The 27,960-nt window shown below is 54.1% G+C and overlaps 3 protein-coding genes across 4 annotated transcripts; all 3 read right to left on the bottom strand.

Moving 5' to 3' along the window:
- LOC309874345 (GTPase IMAP family member 1-like) lies at positions 1-27,629 on the bottom strand. 2 transcript variants are annotated; one of them, XM_082752418.1, is made up of 2 exons: positions 27,436-27,629; positions 1-1,867 (listed from the first exon to the last, which is right to left on the bottom strand). In XM_082752418.1, exon 2 carries the CDS (start codon positions 1,837-1,839, stop codon positions 1,042-1,044), a length of 798 nt encoding a protein of 265 aa, XP_082608544.1. In that variant the 5' UTR covers positions 1,840-1,867; positions 27,436-27,629; the 3' UTR covers positions 1-1,041. The 2 variants fall into 2 exon arrangements, with proteins under 2 accessions (XP_082608544.1, XP_082608543.1); XM_082752417.1 differs by lacking the exon at positions 1-1,867 and adding an exon at positions 25,650-26,715.
- LOC309875200 (GTPase IMAP family member 4-like) lies at positions 4,745-10,329 on the bottom strand (the record flags this gene model as incomplete). The annotated part of the gene is given in 3 exon segments (XM_082754345.1): positions 4,745-5,485; positions 5,487-5,522; positions 10,297-10,329. Coding segments are annotated over 3 exon segments (720 nt in total). The 3' UTR covers positions 4,745-4,834.
- On the bottom strand, positions 11,045-12,698 carry LOC309875199 (GTPase IMAP family member 1-like; the record flags this gene model as incomplete). Its single annotated transcript, XM_082754344.1, has 2 exons — positions 12,321-12,698; positions 11,045-11,928 (listed from the first exon to the last, which is right to left on the bottom strand). The coding sequence occupies exons 1-2, from the start codon at positions 12,346-12,348 to the stop codon at positions 11,045-11,047; spliced, it is 912 nt and encodes a 303-aa protein (XP_082610470.1). The 5' UTR covers positions 12,349-12,698.
- Positions 27,630-27,960: the final 331 nt, after the last annotated feature.

Here is a 27,960-nt window from a genome sequence, read left to right as displayed (position 1 = left end):
CAAAAGCACAACTTAGTTTCTCACATCCTGCAAGCAGCAGCGCACAGCACAAGTTTACAATAACCCTGAATCCCCTATTACCCAACACCTGTTTTCTCTCTGTTTCCTCACTGGTTGAGTACTACAGGTTCACAGCTTACTTGACGCACTTCTATACCATATAGGTACAATTTTATTTGACCAGCCATTAATTTCTCCTTTTCCTTTTTTCCTTTTTTTTTTTTTTTTTTTTTCCTTCTTCTCTGTGATTAGAGGGCCTGTGACTCTTGTTTTTACTTATTTTGCACTACTCCTCCCATTTTTCTTAGCTATGCTTCTTATGTTGGGACAGTGGGACCTTCCCCTTTATCTGCTTAACTAGTGCTATGCTGCTGTCATGGCTGCACAATCACATTTCAATATGCAATGTTAGTGGATATTCCACTGCAAAAGCAACTTCTATTGCAAAAATACAACCTTGTTTCTCAAAATCATCATGTCACCTAAGCACAACCTCAGGCTACTTGCTATTGGCAACTTTCCTTTGTTTCTCCCAGAAGGAGCATTCTGTCCCTGATGAAAGGGAGCCTAAGTTAAAAGGTAAACATATTTTTTGTCCTGTACTGCATATATGATAACTGATTAAAGGGAAGCTCAATAAAAATAGACAATTCCTCTTCTTTTCCAAGGGATAGCTGGTTCCATTGCACCAGGACAAGGAGTCATCTGCAAGACGGGCAGAGGCTGGGAGCTGGGGCTGCTCAGCCTGGGGAAGGGGGTTCGGGGGTTCCGTCTGTGTGTGTGAACGCCTGGTGGGATGCCCAGAGTCTGGGCACAAGGGCATGGACACACGCTGGAGGCACAAGGACGCCCGCTGAGACATCAGGAAAGTCTTTTTTTGCTGTGTGGGTGTCTGAGCGCTGGCACAGGCTGCCCAGAGCGGTGCTGGGGTCTCCATCCCTGGAGATGTCCAACACCTAGTGGACACGGTCCTGGACAGCTGGAGCGGTGTCCAGAGGTGCCTCCAGCCCCAGGCGTTCAGTGGCTCTGTGGTGCTGGGATTCATCGCTTCCACCAAATAAGAAAAATAATGACAACCACCGCAATGGCAAGGAGAATCATCCCACAAATCACAATAGGTCTCCTGTAAGACAGATTGAAAAACCCAATACTTTTCCTGCCTGCTCTGTACATCGCCATGTGATACTCCACCTTCTCTTCTGTTAAAATGGGATCCAGGTACATCTCATTGCTGTAGTACCTGTCCCCATTCACCCGCACCATGCAGCGGACCAACCCCATCAGCTCCGCGACCTGTCTGTCCCTTTCAGCTCCAACTGCCCGGTTGTTAAAGCCACAGTACCTGTTCCCGCACCTCTCGATCAGCTCGCGGAGAGCCCTGTTTTTGGAATACTTCACATAATCTTGCAGTGACCCACGCACAAGCTCTTCCGCACGGGTAAATATGACAATCGTGTGCCCCAGAACATCAGCTCCAAAGATGTCCTGCAGTCTCTCTGCAGCCTCCTCGTCCTCCTGGGTGAATCGGCCCAGCTGGGTCACCAGCAGCAGCGCGTGGGGGCCCGGGGAGGACAGCCTGATGCAGCGGATAATTTCTTGGCGCACCTCACTGCTGTCACCTCCAGGGTTGAAAATGTCGGCCGTGTCAACCACCGTGAAGTCCTCGCCATCCCAGTGACCCTGTGCACTCGCACAGCTCACGGTCACTGGCTGGGTGGACAGCTTGGACTCAAAGACACGCTTCCCAAGGAGGGTGTTCCCCATGGCGCTTTTCCCCCCACCAGCCTTCCCGGCCAGGATCAGCCTCATCTCCAAGCCCCCGCCGACCCCGGGCTGCATGTACACACGACGGACGGCCACGGTCACACTGCGGAGACAAAAGCAGACACGCAGGGCTCCGTCAGCAGGCACCCAGATGCTGGGAGCATCACTGACAGCAGAAGGAATTTTCATTAAAAATGAAAAAAGTCTGCCCCAAAACCTCGCTATCTGTGTGCCTGAGCCAGCTCTGGCCCTGCTGGGGCCGTGCAGGGCAGGCCAAGGGCCTGGGGTGATCCAGCACAGAATCCAGTGGGTGTTTTTTGCTCAGCACGTGACTTTTGTAAACGGAGTGCTTCAGCCTGGCCGTTTGAGCACTCTGTGAATTTCTGGGCTGCTGGGGTCTTCGGCATGCACTTCTGCTTTCTCTTTCTGCTTTCATGCTGCTCCTGATGGTCCCCGGGGACCGCTGCTGGGGCCTTGGGGCTGTGGGCTGCCCACACTGTGGTGTCGAGGCCTGGCGGGGAAGCTGGAGCTAGTCTTGGGGCTAGGGGGGCACACCGACAGCTGTCTGACACCGAGCCCAGACGAGCTGCTCCCGGCTCTGCGCAGGCTGCATTAGAGTTGAAGCTGCCCAGCAGCATGGGGGACAATAAAAAAGGCTTTTTGAAGTAGATTAATGGGAAAAGGAGGAGCAGAGCAAACTTTGGTCTGATAGATGATGAGCACGGTCGCCTCACAATGAGGGACACAGACAAAGCAGAGACGTTTAACGCATTTTTCACCTCTGCCTCTGTCTTGAACACCAATGATGGGCTCTGAGGCCCCAGCTACCCACAGCTGGGGGATGGCGAGAGCCAGCATGACAAACTCCCAGTTAACCCTGAACCTGTGCAGACTGGCTGCCCCACCTGGATGCATACAAGCCAATGGGGCCTGATGGGATTCGTCCCAGAGTACTCTGAGAACTAGCTGGTGTCAGCTAGATCATTGTCATTGCCATTCAACAATATGAAGTTTAACAAGAGTTTGACATTTTTGGTCTGTTCTCCCACGTGCCTGGTGACAGGACAAGGGGGGAATGGGCTTAAGTTGTGCCCGGGGAGTTTTAGGTTGGATCTTAAGAAGAACTTCTCTACCGAAAGGGTTGTTAGACATTGGAACAGGCTGCCCAGGGAAGTGGTGGAGTCACCATCCCTGGAGGTCTTTAAAAGACGTTTAGATGTAGAGCTTAGGGATATGGGTTAGTGGGGACTGTTAGTGTTAGGTAAGAGGTTGGACTCGATGATCTTGAGGTCTCTTCCAACCTAGTCTCCAGCAGTTTGTGGCACACAGCCCCCAACCCCTCCAACACACTTCTTCTGCCCCTTCCCTTTGAGGAGCAGCTGAGGGAGCTGGGGTTGCTCAGCCTGGAGAAGAGGAGGCTCAGGGGCAACCTTATCGCTCTCTACAGGTTCCTTAAAGGAGGCTGTAGCGAGATGGGGTTGGTCTGTTCTCCCATCTACCTGGTGACAGGATGAGGGGGAACAGGCTAAAGTTGTACCAGGGGTGCTTTAGGTTGGCTATTAGGAAGAACTTCTTTACCGAGAGGGTTGTGAGGCATTGGGATGGGCTGCCCAGGGAAGTGGTGGAGTCACCATCCCTGGAGGTGTTTAAAAGACGTTTAGATGTAGAGCTCAGTGATATGGGTTAGTGGAGGACTGGTTACTGGTAGATCAGAGGATGGACTGGGTGATCCTGGAGGGCTCTTCCAGTCTAGATGGTTCTGGGATTCTGTGATTCCTCTTGTCATGCAAGGCATGGGGACAGCCAGGAGCCAGCACTGGATGCCTTCAGGACACGCTGGGATGGTTTTAGGATAGCAATGATACTGCTTATGCCACTGGAGGTCATTGGTACATTTACACACACGGATACCCATACAGCGCTACCTACAACGCAGCTATTACACTAACTGTGTTATTTCCTCCAGTAACAATTCAACCTCAGAGTTATTTAATTGCAGAGATGCACGGTCTGTGTTTAGCTCTGAAGCAGTTTCTGTTGCTGTGATCGCTTGAGGAAGAAGTCAGCCTGGCGTTCTGGGATTCCTCCCTCCTCCTAGGCTGCTTCCCGCAGCCTTTCTGGGTGGGAGAAGAACCTGGGGTGAGTCAGGCAGCCCCCCCGAGCACTTCCCCAGCCCCACGCTCAGGTATGGCCACAGAGCTTCCCCTGCCTGCTACACTCGCCTGGCAAGCAGTGAGACCTCGCGCCCTTGCACAGCTCATGGCCACCACCAAACACCAGCCTGGGGGGAGCTGCAGCTTGGGCCTGATCCTGAATGCACCTGGACCATTCTCCACCCTCTCAAACGGCTGTTTCAGCACTGCGGGTCACAGTGCACTGAAGGGCGCCTCTCCACACAGCAAGGCTCAGCATTTATGGGCATTTATTAGCATTTATTAGATGAGCATCAGATTAGCATTTATTAGATGAGCTTCTGTAGACCCAGCGATCACATACAATTACTCGCATTGCCCAGCGAAGGCAGGGGCAGCACAGCCAGCGACACCAGCAGCATCCCACTGCAGAGGGACCAAGGCTGGCACCACAAACCCTCCCGAAGCCCGGAGAAGTTCCTAGAGCCCTGGCTGCCACGGGGAGGACAAGAGGCTTTGATCTCGGAAGCAGTGCTCCAGGCTGACCTCTGCTCTGAGGGGGCACATCTCACAGCCCTGATGTTCCCGTTGCTTTCAGCTTGCCGTGTCTTCAGACCAGGGAGGAGAGAGTCAGCGCAGTGGTGCTGCAGCAGGGCAGTGCAGCTCTCTGCCACCCAGCCAAGGTCTCCGGCTTGCCAGCACAACGGGTGGTGACAGAGCAATGCAGAGACAGAGCAGCAGAGGAGAATTACACGTGGCCAGACACCCATTGCACTCTTGCAGCCTGTCAGGACAGCAATGGCACGGGCCAAGGGAAAAGGTAGATTACAGACAGGATAATAGGAATCATCAAGAGCGGAAGGAGAGAGTGATCTTCAGAGCGCAGCAGGAAAGGCACAAGAGAGGAAACATCGCCCGTCTGACCAAAGCCTTGTTGGCTAGTGTATAGTACAATACTTTCCAAAAGCCGGCCGTGTATGTTCCTCCAGCATTTCTCGCGTGTAACACGGAGCATCTTTGTTCTTCTTTACCATCGCATCAATCATTTTAATGAGGTCTGCAACCTGCTGTTCCTTTGTCTGTCCTGTTGCTATGTTGCTGAAAGCAATGTACCTATTTCCACATTTGTCTGCAATCCCACTGAGGTGTGTGTTACTTTTCACAAAACCATGGATCTCATCTGGACTCCCAAATTGTTCTGCTCGGGTGAATAACAGGATCATGTACTTCTGTGCTTTAGTATGGAAAATCTTTGTCACCCACTCAGCCACTTCCACCTCTTCTTTACTGATGCAGGCCAGTTGCATCACCAGGATGATAGCATGCACCCCTCCACAGAAGTGACGAAGAGCATTTCCAATCAGTTCAGCTGTTTCCTTATTGGTTCTCTGGGTGTCAAAAAGGCCAGGAGTGTCAATAACGGCAATTTCTCTTCCACGGAATGAGGCAGTGTCTGCACTGTAGCTTTTGGTCACTGAATCTGCTGACACAATAGTTTTAAATGCTTCCTTCCCAAGGATGGTGTTCCCTGTCTCACTCTTCCCACTTCCAGTTTTGCCCACAAGCAGGATGTTCAGCCTGTGTCCTGGGGGAACAACCAGCGACATGCGTCTGAACCCCACGGTCCTGTGGTGCCAGGACACCCCTTGCACGCCATGCTCCCAGGGGCGAGAAGGAAAGGGTTTTTACTGCAAAAACACAACTTTAATTCTCACACTGAGACGCTGCTGTGCACAAGAGGGGATGGGACAGGGCAGGGGCTGAAGCCATGTCCCAGCAGCCAAAGCAGGGCTTGCTTGGCCCCGCCAGCCCTGCCCTTCTGCTTGGTTCTCGCACAGGAGGAAAGTTTGTGCTCCAGGAGGAACGTAGACTCAGACAAAGGCTGCCCTGACTAAAAGACCTTCTGGAAAATGGACCAAAAGCAGCCAAGGAAGGACAGAAGCTGGCAGAGGGGCGGTTTCTCGCCCCATGCTGCATGCTCACAGGCAGCCAGCACAGCTCGCCTCCAGTAAGAGTGAGCCTGCGCAGAGCCGGGAGCAGCTCGTCTGGGCTCGGTGTCAGACAGCTGTCGGTGTGCCCCCCTAGCCCCAAGACTAGCTCCGGCTTCTCCTCCAGGCCTTGACAACACGATGTGGGCAGCCCATGGCCACACGGCCCCAGCAGCGGTCCCCAGGGACCATCAGGAGCAACACAAGGGACCCCAAGGGAGTCTGGATCAGGCTGCCTCAGAGGGCCAGCACCCAGACCTCTTCCAAAGGCAGAAAGAGAAATTAGAAGTGCATACGGCAGCTCCCCAGCAGCCCAGGAATGCACAGAGTACTCAAACAGCCGGGCTGAAGCACTCCCTTTACAAGAAGTCACGTGCTGAGCAAAAAACACCCACTGGATTCTGTGCTGGATCACCCCAGGCCCTCGGCCTGCCCTGCACGGCCCCAGCAGGGCCAGAGCTGGCTCAGGCACACAGATAGCAAGGTTTTGGGGCAGGACTTTGCACCCTGCGCTGTGCCTCTGGCTGTAACCAACGGCTGCTGCCCCGTCTGCCCTGAGCCTGGCACAGCACAGCCTAAGGAGTGGGAAGAGGAGAGGCAGCCTCGGGAAATCCTTGAGCCCATGGCCTCCCAAGAGGGCCCGTGCACCGCGTGCACAAGCGTGCGTGAGGCTGCACGAGGACGCAAACCCAGCCTCACCCTCAGAAGCACTGCACCCAGCTGACTGAATGAGGAGGCTGCTAAAGGAGAAGGCTGTTTGCACCAGGGGAGTTTTAGGTTGGATGTTAGGAAGAACTTCTTTACCGAAAGGGTTGTTCCACATTGGAACGGGCTGCCCAGGGAAGTGGTGGAGTCACCATCCCTGGAAGTCTTTAAAAGACGTTTAGATGTAGAGCTTAGGGATATGGTTTAGTGGGGACCGTTAGTGTTAGGTCAGAGGTTGGACTCGATGATCTTGAGGTCTCTTCCAACCTAGAAATTCTGTGAAATTCTGCTGTGGGGAGACCCCGCAGCGGCCCTCAGTGCCTGCAGGGGCTGCAGGAGGGCTGGGAGGGACTCTTGGGCAGGGGGTGTGGGGATAGGACACGGGGTGACGGCTTTAAGGTAGAAGAGGGTGGTTTTGGGTTAGATCCGAGGCAGAAATTCTTTACTATGAGGGTAGTGAGGACTGGTGCAGCCTGCCCCCAGGATCTGTGGGTGCCCCATCCCTGGCAGTGCCCAAGGCCAGGCTGGATGGGGCTGGGGGCAGCCACTCTGTGGCTCTGTGACCATGGGACTCTAAGCTCGGCCAGGCTCTGGCTGCCTGCATGCAGTGGGTAAGGAGCTCACCTTCCTTCTTAGCGTCTGCCAAATTTGAGCCCACTCCGATGGAAAGCCTGAAAAAAGAATAAGGGATTTTGAGCGAGGTTTGCCAAAGTCTCCCATGCTCCCCCCCACAGCGGTTACAAGGCCGATGATGGTCACCAGGCCGTCGGGTCGCTAACACACTTGGCGTGTGCGTGCTGCCTGCTGTGTGTGCATGCAGGAAGTGGTTGTATAGCCGAGGGTAAACGCACGCACGCACCCACAAGATGGCTGCGCACCCCGTGAGGCAGGGAGCAGCGTTTGGCAGCCCCGCACCCCGTGCCAGGGGCAGGGCACATTTCTGCCAGCCCTGCGCAGCCCAGGAGCAGGGGCCGCAGGGGCAGGAGAACGTGGCTGGGCCTCGCTGCACCATGGTGGCAGATGGGGACAGCCCGGGCAAGGGCTGCTCCTCCTCAGCTGCTTGTGGCCACCTTGGAAGGGGGTCCTGACACCTTGGGGAACGAGGAGCTGGCAGGGGAACTCAGCTCGGTCACTGGCAACCCTTGCAGTGCTTTGGGAAACCTGCCGAGCTCGCAGAGGACGTGCATGGCCTCCAGCTGGAGCAGGAGCCTGCCCCCAGAATCACCGTCAGTTCAGTGCCCTCGTCCGGCACCTGAACCTCCAGCCCTGAGCCTGAGCGGTGTGTGGGGTCTGTCCCAGCCCCGAGCGGTGTGCGGGGTCCGTCCCAGCCACTGATCGTGCCATGGGTTCCAGCTGTCACATCTCCTGCCCCTGTTTCAGCTCTGGACTCTGCCTCGAGTGATTTCAGCAAGATAAACTGCTCCAAAACTAAGCACAGACTATACACTACTCAAAGTAAACTAAAATCACGTCACTAAATAATTCAGTCATTACTGGAGGAATTACCCCATCCAAAGCAAAGCCACACCAATTCTCGGCTGTCTTTCCTCTGCCTCCCTGCCAGCTAGCTCAGGCTTAGCAGTTCCTAAAGTACCCCCAAATGCCGAGACCCTTCAGAGCCACCTGGTGCACAGACCGCTCACTTCGCATGGCTCCAGCAGCGGCTGCTGTGCTTGCCTCTTACCTCCTCAGGTCACAGTGCTCGGGCCAGGTGCAATACAGTTCACGTCTTGCCCCTGACAGTGTCCTCAGTTCTCTGCTTTCTGTTCCTTGCCAGCACGAGAACGATGCTTTATCACCTAACCACACATGGCAGCCCCAGCCCAGGCAGACGATCCACCCAGACCCATGGGTACCCGTGCCCTTCATTTGAGCTGAGAGATGCTCGTGCCCTGCCGAGCCCTGGGTCGCACCAACCAGCCTCCGTTTGAGCCTCCGGGGCTCGGCATCACGGTAAGAAACAGATGTGCAATGAAACAACTAGAACCCGTGTCAGCTGGGAAATCCCACAACAGAACCGGCATGAAGATCAAACCACAGCTAAAACAAAAAGCTCAGACAGGTACTACATTTTAACACCCCAAAGAAGACTGTTCTGTCCACAAAACAAGCATAAAATTAAGAATGGCTTCAGTAATCAGAAAGTATGTAAAAGGTTCATATGGCACGCTTAGGGGGAAATATATTTAAAAGCTTGATTGTAACTTAAATGAGTCAATTTCTTCCTAGAAACTTTAAGGCAGGTCAGAGAACTTTTTCACCCTTTTGATATTCCTATGGTGCAGACATTTCCACCCCCTCCATCGTAACCAGACGATGCTGCAAAAACATCCCCAGGTGGGGAGATCACCACAATTCATGTAAGCCCTACCAGAAAAGAAGTAATCAGAAAACCTGGTGGAGGAGGTAGAGGGCTCTGTGTTCGTGTATGTACCGCCATCCTGACCCGAAACAGAACACCAGTGTCCAGGCATGAAACACAGAATGCACCTGGCAGCATGGCACTTCTGGCCAGATGAATCACAGAGTGAATCCTACAACGGTTTGGGTTGGACCTCAAAATTTAGGTTTCAGTGTTTAATTTTGAACCAGTTTCTCTTGGTGCAATCACTCCAGGGAGCACCCAGAGCTGGAGCAGGGGCAGGAGATGAGGCAGCTGCCACCTGCATCACAGTCAGGGGCTGGGACGGACCCTGCACACCGCTCAGGGCTATCCTATCCCTACACCCTCCCGCCCAAGAGTGCCTCCCCAGCCCTCCTGCACCCCCTGCAGGCCCTGAAGGCCGCTGTGAGGTCTCTTCTCTCCAGGCTGAGCAACCCCAACCCCTCGGCCTCTCCTCACAGCAGAGCTGCTCCAGCATCCAAGCATCCCCGTGGCCTCCTCTGAACTCTCCCCAGCAGCTCCACGTCCCGGTGCTGGGGCCCCATAGTGAAGACAGTGCCTGGGGGGGTCTCACGAGAGCGGGACACAGGGGGACAATCCCCTCCCTCACCCTACTGGATGGGGGCTGCGACCATGCAGGGGACACCAGGTGCTTCCACGGTGCGGTTCCCATCCCTGAGCCATGGCCATTGCTGTGGGATTGCACGGGACTCCCACCCTCGCACCCCTCTGTGCCTGCAGGAGGGGACCCTGCTCTGCCAGAGCTCAGGAAGCGTTTCCAAGTGCTCCTCTTCCTCATCGTAGCACAGAAGCCTCAATGCTGGTGAGGGGAACCTTGAACTGGGAGCAGGGGGAAGGCAGGGACATTCAGCCTGGTGAGGACGGGGTGGGCTGGGATGGCGAGAAAAAATACTTCTTTCTCCCCACACTCATGGTGCTCCCTGGCTCCGCAGGCACCTGCAGAGCTGGCAGTGAGAGCTCCGACCCCTGCTCCCACCCCCCCGGGGGCTCCCCGCCACGGGTCAGCGATCACAGCAAAGCATGAAACTGCAGAGAAGCGCAGAGCAGCCCGTGTTCCTGAAGGCAGGGAGGTGCGCATGAGAAATGGAGCCTGTGCCTGTGTGCAGCTCCACAGCACGTGAGCCTGGGGTCAGGGCACCTGCAGTGGGACGGCATCTCATCCTGTGTCACGGCACTTCCCTGTCAAAGCTCCTGGTGGTTTCAGATGCTCAGAACTGCTGCCACCAGGGCTATTTCTGCTGTCACGTACGTGTGACCGACCTGTCCCACCTGCCCCTAGGATGCTCTTTGCCCTGGGTCCTACCTCGGTGACGTGGATCCCCGAGAACCTGCGCATGTGGCCTCGATGCCCTGAGAAACAGAAGCAGAACCTGAGGGGCAGCAGGAAGAAGGGCTGGGTCCCTTGGTGTCCCTGCCAGGGTCCCTCAGTGTCCCTCCTGGGCCAGCTGGCATCTGGCCCATCACCCTGTGCCCCTTGTCCTTCACCCCTCCAGCCCCGTGCCAGGTCAAGGTGGCTCCCCAAATCCCATGCCAGCCTGCGGGGACATGAGGTGATCTCAGCCCATGGCAGTGAGGGGAATGTGACCAGTTCTGTCCTCAACCTGCTGCCACCAGAGCTGCTCAGGGATGGGTCCCCTCTGCTGGGTGCTGCTCCCCTCTGCCCGGATGCTCTGCGCTCTCCTGGCAGCACCCAGGACTGCCCCATGGCTCGATGCAGGGGACGAGGGCATTTCCTGGGAGCCACCGCCTGGCTCTGGCCCTGCGTGTCCCCAGGTCCACAGCCATCCCTGCAATGCCCTGGGCACATCCCTGGCATCGAGCTGGAGACAAAGCAGAAACCGCTCAGCAGCCGCAAGCTTTGTGCTGCAGTTTTGTGCCGAGAGGCACAGCCCATATGGGGACTGCGGTGCTGTTAGAGGGGGAATCGGCTGCTTGCCATGTTGTTAAGCAACACAATGCAATTACATGAGAGAAGTAGTACAGCACAGTGTATTCTAGTTCTACTCTTGCTTCTAGCGCAAGAAGCGGTTATACTGCCGAACAACTGCCCCCTAACCACCAAGGAACACCTGCCGCAGAAAGCGCGCAATGCGCCAGACTGCTGCCACGATGAAGTGGCAGGTTGAGGACAGAACTGCCACGATGAAGCAGCAGCAGCAGCACAGACAGCGCATGTATCGCATGCACCACAGCCCCTGCACACACCGTCTGAGCAACCCCAGGACGCCGTCTCCCTGCAGCTGCTGCTCCACTTGCTTCGCGAGGCACTTGCACTTCTCTTCGAAATCCACGTCGCTGCGGCTGAGGAGCCGCGTGGCCTGGGAGTAGAGCTTGCTCGTGTAATGGGTGCTCCGGTTCTCCTCCAGCACCTGCTGCACCAGCACCATCAGCTCCTCGACCTGGGCTTCACGCTCGGCGCCGGCCGCCCGGTTGCTGAAGGCACAGTACCGTTCCCCGCAGGCCCGCAGCAGCGCCCGCAGGGAGGCATTGCTGGCCACGTAGCGCTGCAGTGAGCCGTCCCCCAGGTCCTCCTTGCGGGTGAAGAGGACGATGGTGTGCCTCGCAGCCTCGCGCCCCAGCACCCGCCACACTTGCCGGGCGGCCTCCTCCTCCTCCTGCGTGAAGCGGCCCAGCTGGGTCACCAGCACCAGCACGTGCGGCCCCGGCGCCGACAGCAGCAGGCAGCGGGCAAGCTCGTAGCAGGACCGGGTGCTGTGCTCCGGTGAGTCAAACATGTTGGGGGTGTCAGTGACCACCACCTTATGGCCCCGCCAGAGCCAGCTCTCCTGGGCACACGTCTGTGTTATCGTCTGTGGCGCCAGGCGCGACTCGAAGGCCGCCCGCCCCAGGATGGTGTTCCCCGTTGCGCTTTTCCCTGCACCGGTCTTCCCGACGAGTACCAGGCGCAGCTCCATGTGCTCCTGGGTCCCCTGGCCTGCTGGCATCAGTGAGGGGAAAGGCTCAGTGAGAGAGCAGCAGTGTGTAAAGCACTGCCTGGGGTGGGTCATGCATGGAAACAGCCTGGCACAGGGGCACAGAGCTGCCTGTGCCACCCCGGGGCTGCCTGTGCCACCCCAGGGATGCTCTTACCTCCCCACGGATACCCGTGACACCCCAGGGATACCCACACCATCCCAGGGATGCCTGTCCCCTCTCCACGTGCACGGCACTGCTTGGCACATGCCTGCTCTGTCCCCAAAAGCCCCCACCGGCAGGGAGACTGCCAGGAGAGCCCGGTCCCTGCGGTGCCTGCGGTGGCACGAGGACACCGATCCCCCCTGCGAGGGGGCTCTGGGGCAGGGCAGTGCCCGGCCCTTGCACCCTTACCGTGATCCTCCCAGGAGCCGCTCGCCATCGTGCTCTGCCGCAGTGTCAGTGCAGGAAGGGTGATGCCAGAGCTGGGTCACAGGCTGCAGGGGGACAGAGAGCAAACACACGTGCAGGGTGAAGGCTTTCCCGCCGGGCTTGGGGGATAAGGGCGCTGGCAGGCTGTGACAAAGCCCTTGAGAAGGCCGAGCCTGCAGCGCCAGCCCAGCCAGCAGCAGGCTTAGCCATGCACCATTCGCCTGTAGGAGAGCAACACCGGCTGCTCCCGATCCCTGCGTTCAGAAGCAGCCCCCCAGGGACCTGCTGCACGGTTTCTGCGCTGCTGAGCTGTGACTCTGGAGCCGCGCAGCGCACTGGGGAGCAAACCCGGTGAGCACCAAGCCCCTGCAACCTACCCACGGCTCCGGGTGCAGCAGTGTCCCTGGGCAGGAGGTGCCTGTGCCCGGCCCCAGCTTTTAGTTTGGGGCTGCGGGGGCGGGAGCTGAGTGCAGCAGGGCCGGGCACAAGGTTCACGGGGCGGGGCTCTGCAAGGACAGCCCAGAAACACTGGTGGGAGGCACGGAGCTGTGGGGGGCGGTTTGCTGCATGCTCTGCGGGGCACACCCAGCCCCAACTGCAAACACCGAGGGTCCAGCAAACAGGCTTTTCCCGTAAATGTGCTGAGTTCCCACTGCCCTATTGCAGGAAGCGGGACTAAGGGCAACGCCCTGAGACAATTCCACGGCGCTGCTGCTGCCCCAAGCATGAGCAGCATGGAGCTGCCCCGCTTCCCCCGACCATGGCCCTGGGCTCTTACAGGATGATGTCCCCCAGCGTCCCACCTTTGCAGCCCTGGGGTTCGGTACCCACATGGCCCCAGGCGTGCAGCAGCCCCGAGCACACAGCAGCCCTGGAGAATGCTGCTCCTGGTGCCCTGCAGCACACCCTGCATGCAGGACGAGCTCCCAAGGTTGGCTTGGGGGTGGCCAGGGGCTTCTGGCACCACAACAACGTCATGCACGGGGGCACTGGGACGGTGAGGACTTCACGGTCGTTGACACGGCCGACATTTTCAACCCCGAAGGTGACAGCAGTGAGGTGTGCCAAGAAATTATCCGCTGCATCAGGCTGTCCTCCCCGGGCCCCCATGCGCTGCTGCTGGTGACCCAGCTGGGCCGATTCACCCAGGAGGACGAGGAGGCCGCAGAGAGACTGCAGGACATCTTTGGAGCTGATGTTTTGAGGCACACGATCATCATATTCACCCGTGCGGAAGAGCTGGGGGAGAGATCTCTGCACGACTACGTGTCCTGTACTCACAACAAAGCTCTCCGCGACCTGATTGAGATATGCAGGAACAGGTACTGCGGCTTCAACAACCGGGCAGTTGGAGCCAAACGGGACCAGCAGGTCGCAGAGCTGATGAGGATGGTCCGCTGCATGGTGCAGGTGAATGGGGACAGGTACTGCAGCAATGAGATGTATCTGGAGCCCAATTTAACAGGAGAGAAGGTGGAGTATCACATGGCGATGTACAGAGCAGGCAGGGTGAAGAGGGAGACGGAGAAGATTGGGATGAAGAGTGAAGAGGGAGCTGAAGGATAGCTCTCCTGGCTTGTGGGCTGATTGTCCTCATCATTATTGTGATTACCCTTGTGTTATAAATGGCTCAGGATTCAAATTAGGATTAAATAAAAAAAATAGGATTTATTGAAAGAATATAAAGGAATAGAGGTAAGCAAACAGCGCTGGGTGCACCGGGAGTCTCCGCTCCACCAGGACACACACCAGTTACATCAAGCAGCTGATTTTTATGCTCCTAGACTAATACATATTCATTACTACTTCTAAAAAAATAGATTATTATAATTAGCTTCCGGGGTGCAGTCCCTCCTACTGGAGCATGCGCAGTCTCCTCTGGGGTCTCTTCTGGGGGTCTCTAGGGGTCTTTCATGCTGAAGGCTCGCAGTCTTCCTCTCCCCCTTTGTACTTACTGGGCACCATCCCAAGTTTACGGAACATCTTCTTCAAGTATTGTCTCCCAGCCGCCTTTCAGCTTCTTTCTCCTTCCTCTTTATCTCTCGGCCCCCCCTAACCAGATACCAAAGATCCACATAGTATCCCATAACAGTCACTAGTTGTTATCAGTTGTTCTGAAACTCCCAGACACACGAGTAATTAAAACATTCTTCCCCAGCCATTCACAGACACATCTATAGCAGTGTTAGAAATAGAAGTCCGGAATAACAAAAGCAAACAGGTTCATAAATTTAAGAAGTGATAAATTGACTAGAATGAGGGGGAGACTGGGACACACTGCAGCTGTGGTTCAAGAATTGAATTGCCAGTGCAGGGCCCAGAGGCAGACAGGATTCAAACAGAATTGTTCTTTATGGACACGAATTGTTAAAACATTCCTCACAATCCCTTATCTTCTTTTTAATATCAACAATTCGTGTCACTTCTGTTGTTAATAACTGGATTTCATCAGTCCGTTCTTGGAGGGTCCAATTCTTAAACATCATAATTGACATATCCCCTTCCTTTTTTAATGAAGTTATTACAAATGTACTATTTATCACCTGGTGTATTAATAACGTAAGGCAAGGTATCATACAAGGTATATACAATAACATAATTACACCACATGACAATAAAAATAACACTCTTTTAACCCATGGTCCACCAGGCAGTCGTGAAAATAAATCCCATTCCATATCCTTCCAGGTTTGTGTTTGCTCTCTCACCTCCCCCCTCCTTCTCTGGGATGGGAGAGAGAAATGGGAAAGTGAAGCCTGTGAGTTGAGATAAAAACAAGAAAATAATAACAATAATAATAATAACAATAATGATGATAATAGTACTACTAGTAATAATGTGTACGAAACAAGTGATGCACAATGCAATTGCTCACCACCTGCTGTCCGATGCCCAACCTAACCCCGAGCAGTCCGGCCCTCCTCCCAGCCTGCCTGCTGACAGGACAGTGAGAAGCTGAATTTGGCTTGGTCCTTGGCTTGGTGTAAGCACTGCTCTGTAACAATTAAAAACAATTAAAACATCAGCATATTATTAACATTCTTCTCATCCTAAACCAGAACATAACATTCTATCAGCTACTAGGAAGAAACACCCTTTTTATCAATCTTTAAACAGCAATTACTAAAGCTAAATTTTCCATAGATTTCTCCTTCTTGTGCTAGTAAATAATCCAAAGATAGGCAATTTTGATACAAAGCAGTTCTCATCATTTATAACTATTTCTATTACAGCTAATAACCTAATTATTCTATTAAGTATATATACTGGGGTCCTATAGCCCCAGGATCTGTCTTCTGCTCATGTAGCTGGATCATAGTAGGCAAATGCCTTCAGTCAAGGAGTTAGGCCCGCTTTCAGGGTCACTTCAGGCTTGTGTTACCGTTTGGCCTGTCAGGGTGATCCAGCTCCTGTAAAACGAATCACAGTTTTATATAGGTTTAAAAAAAGAGTTTTTTTTTTTTATGTTATTTTCTCGGGACAACCTGATCTTAGTGTGGGAGAAGTCCGGTCGAGGCCCTCTCACTCGGCAGTCAATACCCATAGGGGTTGCCTCCCTCGGTAGACCATACACACCGCAGTGGAGGGTCCTGCCCCGGTCTTGCCTTCTCCCTTTTCTCCCTTTAGGCTTGTCCCTTTATTTAGCATCCTTAATTCATGCAGAGTCTCGTTGCCAGAATATTAGTTCTTCCTTAGCTTGAGTTTCAGTTTCCCAGGAGCGGACTCAACCCTCCAAGTTTCAGTAGTTACTGGTCCTTTTATTCTGGATGCGTGGGTCCCTTTCTGCAGTTCTCACAGCTGTTTCAGTAGTCAGTAAAACAAGGTACAGTCCCTCACATCGGGGGTTCAGTGATTCTTCCCTCCCATGGCTGCTTGTTGAAACACTTTCTTTTTTATCTTCTGACAAGTTAAATAACAGTTATCTAATTTGCTTTGCCGTATGGCCCTTTCCAGGTTCCTGTAGCAGGATTCATCTGATAGCCTTTCAGGTTGATACAGATTTGACTACAGATACCAGGGTTTTGGCATTCATCACTATCTCCACAGTTTCCCAGCTAGACAGTCACATTCATTTATGTTGTATTCCTTCAGGGGCTCATCACCCCAGTCCTTGCAGTCTCTCTGCTGGTTACACACTTTATTGATATCTATGCATTCTCCACTTCTGCACTTGAATTTGCCAGGTCCAGAGCACTGAATAACATTGTTACAGTTTGCTTCATCAGTGCCATCCAGACAGTTTCTCACACCACTGCACTGCCTACTCCCATGGACACAGTTCCCATCTTCACATCTGAACTGGTCTGGTCCACAGGTCCAAGAAGGGCAGTTAATTTCATCACTTCCATCCTTGCAATAAGGATCTCTGTCACATCGCCACTTCTTGTAGATACATTCACCTGAGCCGCACTGCATCTCACTCACAGAACACTTCACTGGAGGTGCAGGCTGGCAGCCACACTGTTCCAAAGATTCATCCAAGTGGTCAGAGCAGTCACCTTGACCATTGCAGACAAAGCTTTTGGAAATACATTGTCCACTACTGCATGTGAACTCTGCTGCACTACAAGTCACATTGCCACAATTCTCTTCATCTTCTCCACTGTCACAGTCTTTTTCACCATCACATTTCCATGACACTGTTCTCATATGACACAGCTCAGCACTTTCGTCAGACCCATCTTCACAATCCGGATCCCCATCACACTGCCATCTGTTTGGCACACACTGACCACTGCTGCACACAAAGTCAGATTCAGCACACATCTTCTTCACACAAGCACTCTCATCACTGCCATCTGAGCAGTCTTCACATTTTGCTCTAGCACCGTCGGCAGCAGTGCACAGTCAGGTGAAGGCGAGCAGCAGGCAGAGCACCCCGCACTGTCACCTGTGTCACTTATACTACTCCTATTACCCATGCTGTTAGTGTCAGTGGCATCCTCCTTTTCTTTTTGCCACTGACCATTCACCACAACTGGATGAGACACATGATTACTAGTTAGGAAAGAGAGTGTAACGTCTGCTATATGGCTGCAGGCAGTGCCAGCTGCAACCTTAGGTTTGTGAAAGAGCCTGCCGGTGGTCATTTGGCAGTGTAATCTGCGTCTCTGCACTCCTGCCCTGCAATAGAGCTAAGTCATCATTAGTAATAGTTATAAGACCGATCTGGGGACTAATAGTCTTTTTTTGCATTGCAAGATAAACCTTTTATAAAAAGAATGCTAGAGTGAAGCAGCACAGCAGCTGCTGCCGCTGCCTCCATGGTTCCGTCAGACAGGCTGCAGGGTCCTGATGTCCGCCCCTCTGCTCTGCGCCGACTCGCCTCACGGTGAGAGTCGACTGCCGGTGTCCACTGACGCCTCTGGTCTCCCGTAGCAACTCGATCTCGGATGTTCCGCAACTACTTCAATTTCCCCGCATTTTGCAGCTTCTGTCAGGTCTATTCTGTGTCTCTCAGAGCCGTCCGTGGCTCTGCAGCGTCCCAGGGCTCTCTCCGTCCAGCGGTAGTCCCTCCGTAGTTTCTCTGGTCTCCCAGCGCCACTCAGGTCTCTCGGCGCCGCTCCAGTTTCTCGGCCTGTTCAGGTCTCAGTGAGTCCAGGTCTCGGCCTGTGCGGGCCTCATATGTTGCAGGAAGCACAGCCAAAAGCACCAGTAGAGTCAGATCATGCTCCTGCCTTTTTCTTGTCACAGTCAAAACATTTAAGAGCAAAAATAGGATACACAAGATACACAAGATACACCGGGCCCATATATTAGGCACCACCACTCAAACTTGTATAAAACAGCACTTCTTTTCAGTCTGTCAAGCACTTCGTTCATCTCTGCCCACTCCCCTTGCAGAGAGTACGGAACCATGGATCGGAACTCTGCACTCGCTTTGCAGCAACGCTGCGTCTCACTCACACAGCACAATCGCACACGGAGGCCTCCAACACGTCTCATTCATACCACAGGAATAGAATGATAACCAACCAAACAAGTATTGTCTCTGACTGCTCTGACTGTGTTCTTCGTGAAGTGACTTGTAACACTTTGTTTCAAACCCTTACACTTACACAAATACTTTCAACACAAAATACAACACAAAATACATACATAAAAACACATACAATTATTAACACTCCAGTTAGTATCCCTCCAGCAGCCGAAAACATACCGTTTGTCTGCAGTTTCAGGAGATCTTTGCTCCTGCGGTGAGCAGCTGAGAGTGGAGTCCCCTCCGAGCAAAACACTCAGGGTGCACCTAGGGGTGTCCACGCTGCAGCCGATCCCACAGCCGAGCAGAGTGTCTCCTGCCTGGCTCACCAAAATGACTCACAGAAAGCTGACTCCACAGTCAGTAAGATTGTAAAGTAGGTATGTTTACTCAGTTCCATGCAGCATGGGGCAGGTAGTCCAACCAAAGTCATGCACTCCTAATGTGGCAAATTGCTTTAGTAAAGAGTTACATATACATGAACATTCCTATACATACGCATAACCTGTCCCTTTGTGAACAGTCCTCCTTATCTCAGACCCCTTGATTAAAGTCTGAACCATGAGGTTGTTTTTGATCTGGTTCTCAGGGTCCGAGAGGCTCCTGTTATCTGGTGGTATAAGTGCAGCACAGGCACAAATGTAGCACATATTCATTCTTAATCAATTGCAATGTTTCAGTTTGCTCTTTTCCGGATCCACGGGTATTCTATTATTAATGTTCAAAGCCTGACAGACCCCGTCCTCCATGGATCAAAATACATGGGGTCTTAAGGGTTCTTTTGGTCATTCTATCATAAAATACTGGATCATTTTCAATTTACTCTTTAATTTTCTGGGGCCCCTATTGTTCCAATTTCTAATCATTATTCATAATGGACTTTTTGGTCATATATCTGGTAATTTGCTCCCTTTCTGGTCCTTGGTCTTCGATTTTATCTGACCCATCCGGGAATTTTACTAGTGGCAATTCCCACAGCCCTTGGTTGCCCCCAGTGAGAGTGTCTTGCAGGGGGTTTAGGACCTATCACCCACCCACGTATCACTCCATTCACCAGCGCAGCCCCCCCCGACAGGAGATTAGAACCGGTGAGAAAACAAAAAGACCTCCACGCTGACTTTAGAAGCCTCAGTTACACTCTCACACACAAACACGGGCAACCGTACCTTTACCCAACCGGACGGTATCTTACGAATCAGTCGTCTTAGTCCAGAGTCCAACCGGACGGTATCCACAAGCGTCTTCGTCTGGGATCGAACCAGACGGTATTCAAACGACTGTCGTCTTCATCCGGTTCGATCCCGGACACCGGAACCCAACCAGACGGTATCCAAACGGCCCTGTCGTCTTCGTCCGGATCTTCGCGCGCAGAATTACGGGCACAAAAACAGCCGGCAAGGGAGCTCAAAAAAAAATCAAATTCTTTGCTTACCTTTATTTAGGTTCAGGATGGCATTAGTCCCGATCTGACTCAAACAGGAGCCACCAAATGGTGGGGCGCCTCTCCTAGATCAAATCAGAATTCAGGAACTATAGCCATCCCGGACGAGCCCCCAAATTGTTTTAAATGGCTCAGGATTCAAATTAGGATTAAATAAAAAAAATAGGATTTATTGAAAGAATATAAAGGAATAGAGGTAAGCAAACAGCGCTGGGTGCACCGGGAGTCTCCGCTCCACCAGGACACACACCAGTTACATCAAGCAGCTGATTTTTATGCTCCTAGACTAATACATATTCATTACTACTTCTAAAAAAATAGATTATTATAATTAGCTTCCGGGGTGCAGTCCCTCCTACTGGAGCATGCGCAGTCTCCTCTGGGGTCTCTTCTGGGGGTCTCTAGGGGTCTTTCATGCTGAAGGCTCGCAGTCTTCCTCTCCCCTTTTGTACTTACTGGAGGCCCCTCTGCACCCTGTGTGTTCTGTCCCTGCCCAGGCGGGGTCCCCAGCGCTGGCTGCCCAGGACCGTGTCCACTGGGTGTTGGACATCTCCAGGGATGGAGACCCCAGCACCGCTCTGGGCAGCCTGTGCCAGCGCTCAGACACCCGCACAGCAAAAAAAGACTTTCCTGATGTCTCAGCGGGCGTCCTTGTGCCTCCGGCAGTGCCCGTGCTCTTGTGTCCTGGCTCTGGGCACCCCACCAGGCATTCACACACACAGACGGGACCCCCAAGTCCCAGTGTAATGGAGCCAACTATCCCTTGGAAAGGTCCTTCTCCTCAGGACTGCTCTCAATCTACTCCCCACCCAACCTGTATTTGCGCTTGGAATTTCCTCAGCCCAGATTAAGGACCTTGCACTTGGCCTCGTTGAACCTCATGAGGCCCGTACAGGCCCACTTCTCAAGCCTGTCCAGATCCCTCGGGATGGCATCCCTTCCCTCCAGTGTGGGGGCACAGTGTCAAATGCTTAGCACAAGTCCAGGTAGATGATGTCAGTTGCTCTTCCCCAGTCATCAGTGCTGCAACCCTGTCATGGGAGGCCACCAGATTTGTCAGGCATGATATGCCGGATCTGCTCCATGATCTTGGCAGGCATAGAGGTGAGACTGACTGGCCTGTGGTTAACCAGGTCTTCCTTATTTCCACTTTAGAAATGCGGGTTTTCTTTCTCCTCTTCCAGTTAGTGGGAAGGTCACCGGACTGCCATGACTTCTCAACTGTGATGGGCAGTGGCTTAGCAACTCCATCCAGTCTCGGGGCGTGGGGCTGCTCCACGCTGCTCGTGCTTGGGGCAGCAGCACCCTGGAATTTGGTCAGCACAGTGCTTTTAGTCCCTCTCCCTGGAATAGGGCGGTGGGAGCTCAGTGCATTTACAGGAAAGGCCAGTTTGGCAGAGCTCTGGAGTGTGCAGGCTGCAGAGAGGAGGGGAAGGACACGGGCTGAGGACACAGGGCCCTTCCGCAGGTGGCTGTGCGAGCAGGGGGTTTGCTGCTCACTCTGTGGATGCCTCTGAGCCACGGAGCGCCCGCCCCGCCTGCAAACACACTGGGGCTGCGAGCCCGGGGCTGCAGGTCCCCCAGACAGGCTTTTCCCGTAAATGTGCTGAGCTCCGGGCAGTGCAGAGAGTGAAACTCAGAGAAAGGGGAAGCAAAGGTAACCTGAGCTCAGCTCCCCGCTTCCTCTGCCCTGCAGCAGCACTAGGGCTGATTTCCTGAAAAGGGCTGGAGCTGCGCACACACCACACCTCTGCGTGCCTGCACAGGCTTTGGGCAGCCCCTCTTCAGGCCGGTTTTGCTGATTACAAAGCTCTTTCTCGCCATCCCTGCCCACCCCATCCTCACCGGGCTGAATGTCCCTGCCTTCCCCCTGCTCCCAGTTCAAGGTTCCCCTCACTAGCGTTGAGCCTCGTGTGCTACGATGAGGAAGAGGAGCACTTGGAAACGCTTCCTGAGCGCTGGCAGAGCAGGGTCCCCTCCTGCAGGCACAGAGGGGTGCGAGGGTGGGAATCCCATGCAATCCCACAGCAAGGGCCGTTTTTGTGGCCCTCCGCTGGACTCTTCCCAGGAGATCCCTGTCTTTCTTGCACTGGGGAGCCCAGAAGTGGACACAGTACTCCAGGTGAGGCCTGACCAGGGCAGAGGAGAGGGGAAGGATCACCTCCCTGGACCTGCTGGCCACACTCCTTTTAGTACACGCCAGGATCCCGTTGACCTTCTTAGCCACAAGGGCACACTGCTGGCTCATGGTCAACCTGTCGTCCACTAAGACCCCCAGGTCCTTCTCCTCAGAGCTCCTCTCCAGCAGGTTGTCCCCCAGCCTGTACTGATACACGCGGTTGTTCCTTCCTAGGTGCATGACTCTACACTTGCTCTTATTAAACCTCATTTGGTTTCTTCCTGCCCATCTCTCCAGCCTGTCCAAGTCTCGCTGAATGGCAGCACAGCCTTCTGGCGTGTCAGCCACTCCTCCCAGCTTTGTGTCATCGGCGTACTTGCTGAGAGCAGACACTATTCCCCTGTCAAGGTTGTCGATGAAGATGTTGAACAAGACCGGACCCAGCACAGACCCCAGGGGAACACTGCTAGTCACAGGCCTCCAGCCGGACTCTGCGCCGCCGATCACCACCCCCTGAGCTCGGCCGGTCAGCCAGTTCTCAACCCACCTTACTGTCCACTCCTCTATCCCACACTTTCTCAGCTTTTCTATCAGGATGTCATGGGAGACAGTATTGAAAGGCTTGCTAAAGTCAAGGTAGATGACATCCACCGCTCTCCCCCCATCTACCCAGCTGGTGATGCCATCATAGAAGGCAACGAGGTTGGTCGAGAACAACTTCCCCTTGGTGAATCCATGCTGACTACTCCTCTTCTTCTTCTCTTCCAATTGCTTGGAGATGGCATCCAGAACAAGCTGCTCCAACACCTTTCCAGGGACAGAGGTGAGACTGACTGTCCTGTAGTTTCCCGGATCCTCCTTCTTGTCCTTCTTGAAAAAAAACAAAAGCAAACAAAACAAGACAAAACAAAACAAAACACTTCTTATTATCCTTTATCTCTTTTGTAAGCTTCATCTCTAGGTGGGCTTTGGCCTTCCTTGTTGCGTCCCTGCAGGCCCTGACAACACTTCTATACTCCTCCCAAGAGGACAGGCCCTTTTTCCACATTTCATAGACCTTCCTCTTCCTTTGGATCTTGTCAACGAGCTCCTTGCTCGTCCACGTAGGTTTCCTGCCCCTCTTCCCCAATTTCCTACTCTTAGGGATGCACCGATCCTGAGCCTGGAAGAAGTGCTCTTTAAATGTTGCCCAGCTTTCACAAGTACCCTTGCCTTCTAGTATTCTAGAAGAACTGCACACACTTCCCTCAACTGGTGAACAACACCGTGCTTGATGCACCCCAGGGTGCAGTTGGCCCTCCTGGCTGCCAGGGCACACTCTTAACTCACGTTCAACTTGCAGTGCACCAGAACCCCCAGGTCCCTTTCTGTGGGGTTGCTCTCCAGCCTCTTTTCGCCCCGTCAGTAAGTGTAGCCACATGCTATTTCTTTCTCAGGTCTATTTCTTTCTCAACTAAAGCTTTCCATAGTCAGAATCATTTACTCCATTCTGTGCTGCTAAACTAATAATAAATTAAATGGTCTTTCTAGGTTGCACACATTGCTCTTGATCCTTTTGTCTATTCACAATGTTTATTTCACTAATTCAATGTTTATGTCACTATTCACAAGTTAGACCTGCAGCTGCGGTTCCTGCTGCTGTTCCTGCTTCCCGCACCCTTTTAAGGGGAGTTCCTCTAATTAGACTGGGGTTGGGGTGATGTCCAAACACAACTTGGCAGGGGCCATCCCTTTAAAAGATCGAAACCTGAAAACTTTTTCATGATGATTTGTAATTGCAAAGTGAGTAACTGGTACATGCTTCACATCCGTGAGTTGTACATTAACTTGGCCATTTGGTTTCATGCTCAGTACATAACCAGTATGCGCGCCTTGTTTACTGATAAGCTTGTGCTCAGCCAGGTCCAATGCCTCCCAGGCACACCTTGTTCTGAATTCAGGACTTGCAATTCCTCCCTGAGGGGGAGGAAGGGGCTGCTTTCCTATCTGCACCTGGCAGACTTTGTTATTTACCATCTTAATACTAGCCTACATTGCAGCTACTGTGAAGTTGTCTGAAATCAATACCACAACAGCCTGTACCAGGGCTTCGGCACCCACCCAGCACAGACGTGAGACCAGGGAGCTGCCCTTTGAGCGAGAGCTCAGGAGCAGCCCCACGTCCACAGAGCGTGGCCCTGGGCTCTGGCAGGGCGATGCTGCTGGATGTCCTGCCCTCATGGCACTGCGCTTCGGGACCTGTCCAGCTCCGGGCATGTGCCAGCAGTAGCCCCAGGCCTGGTGCCCAGCGCAGTGCACGGGCAGGCCGAGAGCCGGCATGGCTCTGCCCTCTGCTGTGCTGCTCCCACTGAGCTGCAGGCCGGGGAGGAAAGCCAAGTGTCCCCTGCCCTGTGGCACCCAGGCAACTCTTGGGGACATTGGCCGTGGGGAAGGGAGCCGGGGCAGGCACCAGCCCTAAGGCAGGAACAACTAGACTCAGAGATCCACTCAGTTCCTGCAGCTGGCACGGCATTGCTTGGCTTGGCATGGCAAGGGGGGCTCTGCCATCCTCCTCTCCTGCCACACACATGGATGCACAGGGACCGAGTGTGGGGCCAAGGGCAGGGCTGTGCATTCCTGCTGGCTATCAGGGGCCCACATCCATGCCTCAGAGCGCTCCATGTGCGGGAAGACATGGGCACCCGTTCAATTGCTCAGCAAGGACAATGAGGTGCTCGTGTTGACCGAAAAAGTAGATCCTTTCTCCTATGAAGAAAGGCTGAGAGAGATGGGGATGTTCAGCCTGCGGAAGAGGAGGCTCTGGGAACACCTCATTGGAACCTTTCAGAGCTTAAAGGGGTTTAATAAAGAGGATGGAGAAAAAAAAATTATTCATGTGGATTATGCTGGACAAGGGGGAATGGTCCTAAAATAAAAGAAAATAGCTTCAGGCTAGACATTAGGAGGAAACGCTTCACTGTCAGTGTAGTGAGGCAATGGCACAGGCTGCCAAGAGAAGCTGTGGATGCCCCATCCCTGGAGGTGTTCAAGGCCAGGCTGGATGGGCCTTGGCCAACCTCATCTGGGGGGAGGCAGCCTTGTCTGTTTCAGGGGGGTTGGAGTTGGATGATCTTTAAGGTCCCTCCCAACCCCAACCATTCTATGACTCTATGATCCTTCACCCCGTGTGCAATAAGCCAATTCGCACGCACTCAGGAGAGATATTGCTTTTATTCAGGCCTCAGAGCTCGGTGCACTTTCCACAGATCAAGCACAGCCAATGTCAACTTCCTGGCTACATGGAGACATTAAATTCATGACTATTCAGCGATCTAATACAAATTCATTCTAATCTACCTGAGTTTTGTGCTCATGTGGCATCATTCTTAATGGCTGCTTTTCAGGCCCTCCTGCGCATGCCTTCCTTTCTGTGGGGGTCCTTGGTGGTGTTCCCCGATGAAGCACCCTAACCCCTTTTATCCATCGATGGCCACATGTCACCGAAGCACAACCTCAGGCTACTTGCTCTTGGCAACTTTCCTTGGTTTCTCCCAGAAGGAACATTCTGTTCCTGATCAAAGGGAGCCTGGGTTAAAAGTTAAACATATTTTTTGTCCTCTACTACATATATGATAACTGATTAAAGGGAAGCTCAATAAAAATAGACAATTCCTCTTCATTTCCAAGAGAGAGTTGGTTCCATTACACTGGGACTTGGGGGTCCCGTCTGTGTGTGTGAACGCCTGGTGGGATGCCCAGAGTCTGGGCACAAGGGCATGGACACACGCTGGAGGCACAAGGACGCCCGCTGAGACATCAGGAAAGTCTTTTTTTGCTGTGTGGGTGTCTGAGCGCTGGCACAGGCTGCCCAGAGTGGTGCTGGGGTCTCCATCCCTGGAGATGTCCAACACCCAGTGGACACGGTCCTGGGCAGCCAGTGCTGGGGACCCTGCCTGGGCAGGGACAGAACACGCGGGGTGCAGAGGGGCCTCCAGCCCCAGGCGTTCAGTGGCTCTGTGGTGCTGGGATTCATCACAGCTGTGCAATAAGGATACCCAGGGTAATCACAATAATGATGAGGACAATCAGCACAAAAGCCAGGACAACTCTCCGGGATGGCCTCCAGCTGAATCGCGCCCTCTTTATCCTGCCTGCTCTGTACCTCGCCATGTGATACGCCACCTTCTCTTCTGTTAAATTGGGATCCAGGTACATCTCATTGCTGTAGTACCTGTCCCCATTCACCCGCACCATGCAGCGGACCAACCCCATCAGCTCCATGACCTGGTGGTCCCGTTCGGCTCCAGTTGCCCGGTTGTTGAAGCCGCAGTACCTGTTCCCACACCTCTCGATCAGCTCACGGAGAGCTTTGTTGTCAGTACAGGACACGTAGTCATGCAGAGATCTCTCCCCCAGCTCTTCCGCACGGGTGAATATGACAATCGCGTGCCCCAGAACATCAGCTCCAAAGATGTCCTGCAGTCTCTCTGCGGCCTCCTCGTCCTCCTCGGTGAATCGGCCCAGCTGGGTCACCAGCAGCAGCGCGTGGGGGCCCGGGGAGGACAGCCTGATGCACCGGATAATTTCTTGGCGCACCTCACTGCTTGCACCTTCGGGGTTGAAAATGTCGGCCGTGTCAATGACCGTGAAGTCCTCGCCATCCCAGTGACCATGTGCACTCGCACAGCTCACGGTCACTGGCTGGGTGGACAGCTTGGACTCAAAGACACGCTTCCCAAGGAGGGTGTTCCCCGTGGCGCTTTTCCCCCCACCAGCCTTCCCGGCCAGGATCAGCCTCATCTCCAAGCCCCCGCCGACCCCGGGCTGCATGTACACACGACGGACGGCCACGGTCACGCTGCGGAGACAAAAGCAGACACCCAGGGCTCCGTCAGCAGGCACCCAGATGCTGGGAGCATCACTGACAGCAGAAGGGATTTTCATTAAAAGCGGGGATGGTTTTGCAACCGCGCTGCTGGCCACTGGAGGCTGTGGGGCTCTGTGTGCCCCCGCTGTGGGAAGAGGTCGTGGGCTGCAGCTGGTTCAGGCTGCAGTGGCACCGGGACAGACTGGGTCCCCCCTGCATGCCTGGACATCAGAGCAAGAGCAGCGCAACCGGCATCTGTGGATCGCACTGCCGCGTGTGCAGTCACAGCAGTGCACGGACAGCAGCAAGGAACAGAAATTCAAAATAACAGCTGGAGCTGCGAGGTGCTGCGGTGAAACAGAGCCGCTGGTCTGTTTCCTCAGTCTCAGCCTCAGTCTGCGCAGGATTACAGGCACGGGGGAAGGCAGCGGGGTGGCAGGGACCCTCAGGTGGTGGCAAGAACCATCGGGGTGGTGACACTCGTGCAGCCATGGCCCTGCTTGGAGCTGAGCATGGTGCCCAGGTGCTCCCCTGGGCTGGGGCTGGGGCCATGCCAAGCATGGGGAGCGAGGAGTGGGGAGAAGGGAAAGAGAGGAGGGAACTGGGGAAGAGCCACTTCCCTGCCCCGCTGCCCTGCGCCAGGTCCCCAGGCCCCCTCGGAGCCCTCCCCGCTGGCACGGAGCCTCGCAGCCCCTGGCCTCCCGCCCGTACCTTCCTGCACGTCCTGCGCTGGCGTTTGCCTTGTCCCCGCGGGACGCTCACAGCCACCAGGAAGTGACAGCGGAGATGGCCGGTGTCAGCCTGGAGAACTGTGCTCATGCCACAAGGGCAGCACCGGCTCCTCCCGCACCAGCCCCCAGCTTGGTTTCGATTCTGTGCAGCCCTGGAGATGCAGGCAACTCTAACGCTACTTCCTGTAATTCCTGTAATTCCTCCAGAAACAATCCTGCCTCAGAGTTATTTAACTCCCGCGATCATATGTGTTTAGTTTTCAAGCAGTTTCTCCTGCTGCTGGTGGGACTGGAGGCCGAGCCCTGACAGAAGAAGGGGCAGGAGACGAGGCAGCTGCAGCCTGCATGGCGGTCAGGGGCTGGGACAGACCCCGCACACCGCTCAGGCTCAGGGCTGGAGGTTCAAGTGCTGGACGAGGGCACTGAACTGACGGCGATTCTGGGGGGAGGCTCCTGCTCCAGTTGGTAGCTGTGCACATCCTCTGCGAGCTCGGCAGGTTTCCCA

Source organism: Aythya marila (assembly GCF_965140915.1).
Source record: "Aythya marila genome assembly, chromosome: 2".
NCBI lineage: Eukaryota > Metazoa > Chordata > Aves > Anseriformes > Anatidae > Aythya > Aythya marila.
This window is presented reverse-complemented; position numbering and strand designations above follow the sequence as displayed.

Excerpts from the sequence above, each read along its gene's own strand:
- LOC309874345 (XM_082752418.1), bottom strand. The coding sequence starts at position 1,839 with ATGCAGCCCGGGGTCGGCGGGGGCTTGGAGATGAGGCTGATCCTGGCC.